The following is an 11,541-nucleotide window of genomic DNA, read 5'->3' as shown; positions in this document are numbered from 1 at the left end:
TCCTTTGTTTTGTAACGTGTTGTACGGTGAATTGTTATTGATAACATCATTGTCCCTTGTTTTGTAAAGTGTTGTACGGTGAATTGTAGTTGATGACATTATTGTCTCTTGTTTTGAACAGTGTTGTACGGTGAATTGTAGTTGATGACATCATTGTCCCTTGTTTTGTATAGTGTTGTACGGTGAATTGTAGTTGATTACATCCTTGTCCCTTGTTTTACATTGTGTTGTCGGTGAATTGTAGTTTATTACATCATTGTCCCTTGTTTTTTATTGTGTTGTCGGTGAATTGTAGTTGATTACATCCTTGTCCCTTGTTTTACATTGTGTTGTACGGTGAATTGTAGAAATTCATACTTGTCCCTTGTTTTTCATTGTGTTGTCGGTGACTTGTAGTTGATTACATCCTTGTCCCTTGTACATGTATTTCGTTGTGTTGTCGGTGAATTGTAGATGATTACATCCTTGTCCCTTGTTTTACATTTTGTTGTATGGTGAATTGTAGTTGATTACATCCTTGTCCCTTGTTTTTCATTGTGTTGTACGGTGAATTGTAGTTGATTACATCCTTGTCCCTTGTTTTACATTGTGTTGTACGGTGAATTGTAGTTGATTACATCATTGTCCCTTGTTTTACATTTTGTTGTATGGTGAATTGTAGATGATTACATCCTTGTCCCTTGTTTTACATTGTGTTGTACGGTGAATTGTAGTTGATTACATCCTTGTCCCTTGTTTTTCATTGTGTTGTCGGTGAATTGTAGATGATTACATCCTTGTCCCTTGTTTTACATTGTGTTGTACGGTGAATTGTAGTTGATTACATCCTTGTCCCTTGTTTTTCATTGTGTTGTCGGTGAATTGTAGATGATTACATCCTTGTCCCTTGTTTTACATTGTGTTGTACGGTGAATTGTAGTTGATTACATCCTTGTCCCTTGTTTTTCATTGTGTTGTCGGTGAATTGTAGTTGATTACATCCTTGTCCCTTGTTTTTCATTGTGTTGTCGGTGAATTGTAGATTATTACATCCTTGTCCCTTGTTTTTCATTGTGTTGTCGGTGAATTGTAGTTGATTACATCCTTGTCCCTTGTTTTACATTGTGTTGTACGGTGAATTGTAGTTGATTACATCCTTGTCCCTTGTTTTTCATTGTGTTGTCGGTGAATTGTAGATGATTACATCCTTGTCCCTTGTTTTACATTTTGTTGTATGGTGAATTGTAGTTGATTACATCCTTGTCCCTTGTTTTTCATTGTGTTGTACAGTGCATTGTAGTTGATGGCATCAATTTCACTTGTTTTCGTTGTGTTGTGCGGTGAATTGTACTTTAATACATCCTTGTTTGTCCCTTGATCTTTTAATTGATAGTTGTCCAATTTGCAAACGTATCTAGAGAGACCTTCAGACACAGCATAAGCAACAATTTAAAAAAAAACGAAGGAAATATTTACCATATAGAACAAAGAGCCTAGTACCACCCCCTACCCCATCGAGGTTATTGATTTCCTTAACATATGAACTTTTCCCAAAAAAAGGATCCCCGAACTACACCATGACAACAACAATTTTTGGTTCTTTTTTCATTGAACCGTCTCCTCCGTCTGCATTCTTGTAAAGGTTTAAAAGTACAAGGGTCAAACTATAATTAATTTTTATTGCACATACAAAACTTAAATATCAGCTTGCATCCGCTCTCTCTGTTATACACATTCCGTACATAAATAAATTTCTGGAAATATAACTGTATAAAAAACACCATTTATCTGTATATGAATAAAAATGTCTGGATTACACGTGTATGTGTTGGTGTAAACAATATTTCATTATGAATAATCATATACAAGTAAAATTATAAACACATTGACACAAGCAACACATGATTACACTAATCCGTCAAGCAACAAGTGCTTATATTAATCCGTCTTCTAATCCGTGTATGTGTTCCCTGAGAAGCGTTTTAAAAACACTAAATTACAAAACAGTCCTATTCCTTTTTCACATCAAACAGGATCCATCCCAACAGATCGTCTTAACTGTTCAAATATAAAGAATGATATAACAGTATGAGGACCAATTCTCATCCAGTTCGGTATAAACCCTTTATAAAGTCCTAAAAATCCTTCTGTTTTGACAATCTTCATCAAACAATCGAACGTCCCCGTATAAACCTTCTCGTGGTGATCTGAAAAACATAACAAATACCTAAATTTCCATATTAACGACACAACTTTCTCAATAACATAGATAATGTGTAGCCAATCTTATTTTTTTCTGATATGTCGCGTGGGAGTAAAATAATTGAGAACAGTCAACTATTTGATTTTGTACTGGATTCAGACGCGACATATCAGAAAACGGGAGCGATGAGAGATTGGGTTTTAATTAGATTGATGTGTAGCATAACCATTTTATTTTGTTACTTATTTATTTATTTGTGATATCACAATGATCATGTTATCCATAATCTCGGACTGTTTGTCTGGCAAAAAAAGACGTTGGACGTAAGAATAATCTCGGACTGTTTGTCTGGCAAAACAGCCGTTGGACGTCAGGGTAGTCTCGGACTTTTTGTCTGGCAAAACAGCCATTGGACGTCAGTGTTATCTCGGACTGTTTGTCTGGCAAAACAGGCATTGGACGTCGGTATAACCTCGGACTGTTTGTCTGGCAAAACAGCCATTGGACGTCAGTGTTATCTGTTTGTCTGGCAAAACAGCCATTGGACGTCAGTGTTATCTGTTTGTCTGGCAAAACAGCCATTGGACGTCAGTGTTATCTCGGACTGTTTGTCTGGCAAAACAGCCGTTGGACGTCAGTGTTATCCCGGACTAGTTATCCAATGATTACGCAGAAACGGGAATGATCATACCATGCATAACTTGTTTTGCCATGCTTGTGCAGTGCTTACTATTCTCTATTTTAGGTTTTATTGCATGAATAATTGTTTATGTTGTTGTATATGTTTGTATGTTTCAGTTAAATTCTCTCTCGAAGTTATGAAAAATATACCGAATCTATTAATAAAGCGTTTGTATTGTATAACATCAATGTTTGGTAAATCAATTTTGTAACACAATAAATCATCAGGTTTTTCTATAAGGAATACTTAAACATATTGTGCAATATTTTCAATAAACTAAATATCATCACAAAATTCACAGATATAAAGAATAAATGTCCAACAAACATAAAGAAAAAAATGCCCTTTGAACTCGCAACTCTTAGATTTGGAACAACGGAAGTATGAATATGTTCCGGACCATATGAGTATTTGGACCATACGCGTATGGTCATGACCATATGGGTATATACTCATATGGTCCGACCATACGCGTACGGTCGGACCATACGCGTACGGTCGGACCATACGCGTATGGTCGGACCATATGAGTATACGCATGACCATATGCGTATGGTCCAAATACTCATATGGTCCGGAACATATACGGACTATATATATAGTACAAGTACCACGGTACGTAAATTTATACTTTAATGTCATGTAACTAAGTGTGATGGGGATTATAAAATATAATATAGATAATCAAACAACTCGGAAAGTAAATAGTGCTTCTTACGTTCATATTTCTGGTTCATGATTCTTGTTTTGACGACATCTACTGGCGAGGTTGTAAGCGCAGCCATGAAACCAGCTACCATAGATGATATAATATGTAATAGTGGCCCTTCGTCCATCCATTTCAAGTTTAGTATCGTGTGTTTAGTATGGTCATAGCTTGGGATCTATTCAATGGATAAAAAGAGTAAGAAACATGAAAGCAGTGAACGAGCAGTCAGTTTTCTTATCATAATTCTTTTCTTATAGTTGTCTACTCTTTCTCTAATATATCCTCCATTAATTTGTTCCTTTCTTGCCCAGTAAAATTGTTACTCGAGACTGTGTGATTTTCTTAAACTGTTTAAAGTATTTGATTAACAATCAAAAGGTGTGTACTGATTGATACTTTATAGTCTGGGAGAACATTATTTCACGGTTTCTTAGTTGAAATAACTTTTAACAGTAGCTTTTCATGTTTTTTTTGTTGTTGTTATTTTATGCTGGTTTTTTTTGCCATGGACAATTTGATCACAGCAATTGTGTCTAAATGAAATACGTTAATTCATGAACGCTTTGCAAAGGCAGCATATTATAATTCAACTACAGAACTAATGCTACTTAATCATTACCTGCGTAGCCGTAAGAATTGCTGCCCTTTTTACAGTTGGTCCAACACCTACATATAATCCTTTTACTCCTTCCTTTCTAATTATTTCTGCAAAAGCTGAATATGTGTTTTTATAACGGGGTGTTTTGTCTCCCGTCAAATGTCCATGCGTGCATGCCTGCATCCTAACTTTCACTAGATCAGTAGGGGTTGCTATCGAACTGCCTATCACACCTGTTTCGAAGAAAGAACTCGGTTTACCATAAAAAAAAATGAACATATAATACTGACAAATAGGATGGACAGCGGTGTGATTGCACGTGTTATTTATACATGCATTTGAGAAGGCCAGACACAGTTAATGTGATAACAGTCCAACATGATGCATATATAAAATACGTTTTGCTACATAATGATTTATAATCTCTCTTAATTTTCGACATTCTTCTATAGTAGCCATCGTATGACAGTTATATATATTTTACATTAATGTTGAGCAATGTTTGATGTCAATAATTCGGCTGTTGTCTGCTGTATTGTCAGGTTGTTGTCTCTTTGGCACATTCCCCATTTCCTTTCTCCATTTTATTTTATTGTAATACGGCTAAATACTAAGCCCTCTTGATATTTGGAAAAAAATGTACTTACAAAAGGAGGTGGCAAAAATATGTACCTGAAACTGCACCCGCGCAAATCTTCTTCCACAAAGGCGTGTGTGCTTTATCTTTTGCTCCAAGGAGAACTTTGATTGGCTCATATGCACCTAAACGAATTCCACTATACAGAGCTTCTCTCATCACAGACGGCAACAAACTGTAAAATTGGTTTTGTTTTTGTTTTTGTTTTTTATTATTATATAAGTGTTACATCATAAATTCAGTCGTTGTTTGAATACTATAATCATTACATATGATGCATTACATTATATTTGTGAAAAGGTTAGTTCGGCACATTCATCTAGAACTTATAGCCAAGTTAACTGTTTTAGAGTACTTATTTCCCATCCACGGTATTGCTTTTAAAAGTGGTTTCTATTTTTGCTTAATTGTAATGTTCAGTATCGCAGATTCATATGCCGGTATGTGTACTGTGACTTTTTCGTGATTTGCAAATTAAATTTGGCGTACTTTTTCTCAACATGTGACCATGATTGTAGGTGAAATTTGCAATATAGAAACAAACAAATTATTATCTTAAACAATTATAAATACGATGTCTTCTCTTTACTACATTATCCATACAGCGTAAATATTTCTAGGGCAAGAGTGTTCTCGTATTTGTCTTAATATAAAAACGTTTAATTCCATACATTTTTTTGTTTGTTAAAGCTCATTGAAAATCCCCAAATTATTGTTGTTTACTTACCCTTTATATAAACCTCGGAATCCTTCATCTTTGAAAATTTGAATTCCACCTTTGATGACACCCTCATAATACCTATTCCTATAAACGTCAAGTCCTTTTTGTCGAGTAAGTTCATTTTCTAATTGCATTCGAATTTTAACTACATCTAATGGGTTTGTAGCTGAAAAGGGACAAGACAACGTAATAAGTTAAAGGTGTACTATAAAGCTAGGTGTCAAATTCATTTTCATTAAATGACTCAAACTTTCATATTTGATTTATAATATGCACTCCGAAACGTATATCTAAATTATCATATGAAAAAGTCTAAAATAACCAATTTACAATGCATATGGTCGATGTTATATATCAGCATTTCGTGTGTATTTAGACTCCATCTAATTAACCATCGATGTGACCTTCTAAGAATGTCGACGGTCGTATAACCTGATGTTAACTTGATATACTAGATTTCTACGTCTGTTTGATTTTCTATTCTAGGTTAAAAATATACGTTAATTACATTTTTTCCTGTATCAGAATAAAACATTTTGACATACCCATATTTAGTTAAGGGATTAAACTGAAACTCACATGAATACGGATTCAATAAAGTCGAATTATTCACTTGCAAGTAAATAATTCATCATCGATGTTTCTTAGCTTATTTAGACAAAATTTAACCACACAGATTGTAAAAGCGAATTATTATCTCACAATTTCCCTTTTTTTATGATTGAACATAAAAAAAACCAACATTTTATTTCCTTGTATACTAATATATCTCGTAGCTACTGCCCCTTTAAAATTAAAGGAAAACAGATTTTGAACAAAGGCAAAGCCTATACAATCCTTATTCAAGATGGATTTATAAAAAAAATATCTATACAAAACATTTCTGATAAACTATATCATTCATACAGGGAGGCAATCCCCCTTTTTGGATTAAACTGAAATTTAGTTGCATAGATTATATAATAAATAGTTTTAAACGAGTTTCAATTGAAAAGGTTGTGTGCTTACTTATGCATGCACATTGCACCGTTGTTCACCCTGAAAATTGATCTTATGATAGTTATTTAAAAGATGGTGCTATAGATTTATACAAACATAAATACTTAAGCACAAAATACATCCGATTATAGTGTACACATACTTAAAGTTATATAATAACATGTATAGACATTTTATTTACCATGTATGAGTATACATACACATCATAATACACTAATCATTATAAAACATGCGAGAAAAAAGATTGTTCAATGCAAATACACAATACCAGACAAAGAAATGAAATAAAAAATGAGCAACATAGGATATTATTTCAGTATTACTATAACATGTATAAGTAAATGTATATACTATATCCTACTAAACTGTTACCTGTAGCGCCACACATATTGGAAACACCTGCTAATACAAATCTCCATTTGTCCTCGTTCTTCATAATTAATTCCCTGATTTACACTTATCTTATCATCTATCTTCCGTTCTATACTAGTATTTATTTTCTCTTTATCATCTTATGTTATTTAATCTTATTTGACGCATCGCTGACTGTTATAAAAATAGTGTTTACCGATGCATGTAGCATCAAATCACACACGTATAGATCAAGAAATTGATTTATCCTGTACACGATGACCATATGTTAGAGGTTATTGGTCACACGACGAAGTAACGGTTCAAAAACACGTGTTTTTTTTTTAAACATGAAAGTACATTAATTAGTGATTACAACAGGATATGTACACATGATACAGTGAAAATAACACGTATAGAGAAAAACAAACATTAATTATTCATGTTAGGAAAAAATTAAAATACTTGAGTTATCTCTCTTTAAGCCGTAATAACTGTATTTGGGCAAACCTTTTGGAATGTTGGGTCCTTCATGTTCTTCAACTTCGTGTTTGATTGGTCTTTAAATTATTTTATTCTATTCAAGCGTCATTGGTGAGCCTATTGTTACGTAGGCTTTTAATTTTCATAGTACGTTAATTAGACTATACTGAGAAAATAATCTTAAGCCTTGTATATTTTATGAGTTTTGTTTTAACTATAAATAGAGGGGATTTATAACAGTCCCTTATTGAAGAAGAGATTACAGATCTGCCATTGGATGAAAAGAGAGGCGAAAGATAACAAATAGAAATTAATTCCAACTCATAAGTCGAAAATAAACTGACAACGCAATAGTAAAAAAAAAGAAAAGGATCATAGACTAACAACAGTATACAAAAACACAACATAGAAGACTAAAATCTGAGCAACACGAACCCATGGATGATCTCATTGCAAGTGCTCCCGTCGTAATAGAAAGCAGATCCTGCTCTACATGTGGCTCCGTCGTGTTGTGCACGAACTGCACTAAACTGTATACACGTGCTTTATAACTAGACAAACAGTTCATGGTTGTTATATATATCGGAAAACTATTATATATCTCAACAGCTTAAATTAAAAAGTTTATCGAAGGAATACTATTGACAATTGTACATATGGTGAACTGCAGATTACACGTTCCCTATAGCACTTTTCATGTGCAATATTGAAATGCCAAAATGATCCCTATGATGATATGGCACCAGAAAACTTCACAGAATTAGGCAATATCTCTGCTGACATCTTTGAATTTTACTTTTTTTTTCTACTGAAATTATTCTATAATGCTGTCTTCTTTGTGATAGTTGTCCATTCATTAGTTTTTAACCTGTGCTTTTTCATTATGATTATAAGACCGTTTGATTTTAAATGTGTTAATGTAACAGACACCACACTTTCTTATTTTGATATATCAAGTGTATGCAAGACGTCTTCCATTGTAGCTAGTAAACTTAATTTAATTGACTCGCTTAAGAAAGGGATAAAGTTAAGGCCACTATGATAATACAACTATATTTTAAAAAATAGAATTGATAATTTAATCATAAATGGCGAGATGATTCAGAGTGGCTTCTGTTGTATCTCTAATGAGAATTCCATCTCTTAAAAAGATTGATCGAAATTTCATTACAGATACTCCGGAATGAAGCTAACAGGCAGTCTCTACACAAGAAACGAAATAAGCGATAAGCACTCATCCCAAATCCTTCTTATGGTAATTTTAATTCAAATACACGTCATATATTGTAACTTTTTAAAGTACCAAAGCATAAAGTATCATCAATAAAACTGCATGACATATATAGGTTGCAATTAAGGCACTAAGAAAATATTTTTTTTGTTCTTCCCTCGCCGAGATTCGAACCCATGCTACTGAGATATCGTGACACCAAATCGCCTGCACTGTAGCCGTCTAGTCGCTAGATTAAAACTGACGAGGAAAGGTAACACACGGCCACCGGAAGCTTTATTATTGTGAATCCCAGGTGGTCGTGTGGTCTAACGGGACGGCTACAGTGCAGGCGATTTGGTGTCACGATATCTCAGTAGCATGGGTTCGTATCCCGGTGAGGGAAGAAAAAAAAAACAACAACAAAAATGCGAAAGCAAATTTACAGATCTATCATTGTTGGGTTGATGTTTAGACGAGTTGTATATAATATATATATATATTTACAGCACTGAATTTCCTTATGTACCTCGTTGGTTAATTTTTGTAACTTGAAATAACGGCATGCAACAGTATTAATAGAGGCTTCTCATCATAGATCATCATACATAGTCTTTTTCTCAAATCATCTAAATATACTAGTCAACAAAGGAAACGATACACGACTTAGAAATAAAATTTATCAAACATTATAAGATATAAAACAAAATGAGATACACGATTTTAAAAAGCTTTTATTTACAATGTATTCACATGTGATAATGAAAATCAAAACTTGTCGGAAAGTATCTAAATTCCGTGTAAATGATCATAGGGTGCAAATTAGTTTTGCCAGAGACATATAATATATGTCTCTGGTTTTGCGGATAGTTGAAACAAAAATCGACACATAATTTTCCAAGCACAAACCAAAATTTCAAATTTGTTTTAAAATATTCAATATGCTAATCAAGTTATGTTCATGTTGTAACTAATGGGTTGAATTATTGTTTTTTTCAAAATTTTAGGAAAAAAGAGTTTTTTTGAAATCTCAAAAAATGAAAAAAAAAAAAATTATTTTCGTCTCAAATCACTGCTTTAGATATAAAAACAACACACAGTAAATTTGGAACCTTTCGGATTTGTTTTAAGATTGTGACCGATTTATGAATATTACTTTACACATACTGTCTATAGTACCTGTATGATTTTTAAAAACAAATTGATGGCAAACACTGTCTTTATCTTTAAATGAAAGGTTGGCATCCTTAGTTGGAACCACAGGCACTTGTCTCAAAAAAAAAATTCCTGTATACCTTAATATAACACAAGGTACTTAACTATTTTTTTTTGAAAAATGACACCCAGTCCCGAAATCCCGTGATTTTTTTTATTTCTCGGTTGTCAAACCTACTTAAACTTAATATGCCGTAAATCTAAATTGATTTATCTACACAATGGTATATGACACGACTATCATTGTTGTCGGGATCATTAGTAGCAGGCCTCAGAAGTCGGTCAACGGGATGTATTTTTGCATTCGTCTCATTTTTTGGCAACACCTAGCCCGCATGTAAGTTTATACTGGTTTCTCATTGGTCAATCGTCTGTCTAAAAATAAATGTGGGAAATTTTGGTCAATTTATAACTCTACATTAGTGTCGTTGTGTACACGTGTGTTTCATAACAAACTTATTTGTGTTTGTTTCACATAATTTGTAAAGAATTTACAATAAAAGTAATAATTCATAGTCAGAGGGAAGCTGACAGTTTTTATTTTAATAACTTTTTATAATAATTCAATCACTGCGGGCTGGGTGTTGCCAAAAATTGAGACGAATGCAAAAAACATCCCGTTGACCGACTTCTCAGGCCTGCTACTAATGATCCCGACAACAATGATAGTCGTGTCATATACCATTGTGTAGATAAATCAATTTAGATTTACGGCATATTAAGTTTAAGTAGGTTTGACAACCGAGAAATAAAAAAAATCACGGGATTTCGGGACTGGGTGTCATTTTTCAAAAAAAATAGTTAAGTACCTTGTGTTATATTAAGGTATACAGGAATTATTTTTTTGAGACAAGTGCCTGTGGTTGGAACTTCTGTTTTAAAAATTGTCGTTTTATGTAAATTTTGTAAAAAAAAAAATAATCGCGAAAAAACGTCACGAAAGCAAAAAAATATTTTTTAACTGATTTTTAAAAGTAAAAACACAAAAATACTAAACTCCGAGGAAAATTCAAAAAGGAAAATCAAAAATCAAAAGTCCAAACACATAAAACGAATGGATAACAACTGTCATATTCCTGACTTGGTACAGGCATTTTCTAATGTAGAAAATGGTGGATTGAACCTAGTTTTATAGCTAGCTAAACCTCTCAGTTTTATGACAGTTGCATCATATTCCATTACATTGTCAACGATGAATGAACAAAACAAACATACTCAAAGAGTAAAAATGTAAAAAATAGGGGTACAACAGTCAAAAATGTGTTATCATCTTAATATCACTGTAAAAACATCAAACGAACGAAGAAGCACAAAAAGGCATACATCAAATTTAACACACTAATTTTGTTTTTCTAATACAACTTAATTTATCTATGTAAAGTCTTCCCGTAAAGGATAGAAGGTTTTCAGTACTGGTGTAAAATTGCGCGCTTGAAATTCGCACAGGTAGACATAAAAATAATTTTGTCGTTCAAAGTATGACTGCTACATACATGTAACAAAACAGATTTAACAGTAAAAGTATATTTCCATTATGATTATGTAATACTACCTTCAATATTGGTCCAGTGAACGGAAAACTTAATCTTTAATTTGAAAAAAAAGTATTGTGTCGTTTCTTTGACTAGTATATGTATTAGGAAAATAAACTCTTAGTCTTTACTTAGTCTGATATTGGACTATTATACCAACAGTATACTAACAGTATAATAGTCCCAGGTCTGAGTTGTCATAAATAGCTTATTTGGCGGTCC

At 33.0% G+C, this 11,541-nt stretch overlaps 1 protein-coding gene across 2 annotated transcripts; it reads right to left on the bottom strand.

Moving 5' to 3' along the window:
* Positions 1-1,644: 1,644 nt before the first annotated feature.
* On the bottom strand, positions 1,645-11,471 carry LOC134716007 (mitochondrial substrate carrier family protein ucpB-like). 2 transcript variants are annotated; one of them, XM_063578678.1, is made up of 6 exons: positions 11,451-11,471; positions 5,536-5,695; positions 4,844-4,983; positions 4,193-4,404; positions 3,583-3,748; positions 1,645-2,186 (listed from the first exon to the last, which is right to left on the bottom strand). In XM_063578678.1, exons 2-6 carry the CDS (start codon positions 5,661-5,663, stop codon positions 2,005-2,007), a joined length of 828 nt encoding a protein of 275 aa, XP_063434748.1. In that variant the 5' UTR covers positions 5,664-5,695; positions 11,451-11,471; the 3' UTR covers positions 1,645-2,004. The 2 variants fall into 2 exon arrangements, with proteins under 2 accessions (XP_063434748.1, XP_063434739.1); XM_063578669.1 differs by lacking the exon at positions 11,451-11,471 and adding an exon at positions 6,901-7,302.
* Positions 11,472-11,541: the final 70 nt, after the last annotated feature.

The sequence above is a fragment of the Mytilus trossulus genome, chromosome 1, assembly GCF_036588685.1.
Source record: "Mytilus trossulus isolate FHL-02 chromosome 1, PNRI_Mtr1.1.1.hap1, whole genome shotgun sequence".
Lineage (NCBI taxonomy): Eukaryota > Metazoa > Mollusca > Bivalvia > Mytilida > Mytilidae > Mytilus > Mytilus trossulus.
The sequence above is the reverse complement of the archived record's forward strand: the minus strand, read 5'-3'. Positions and strand labels throughout refer to the sequence as shown.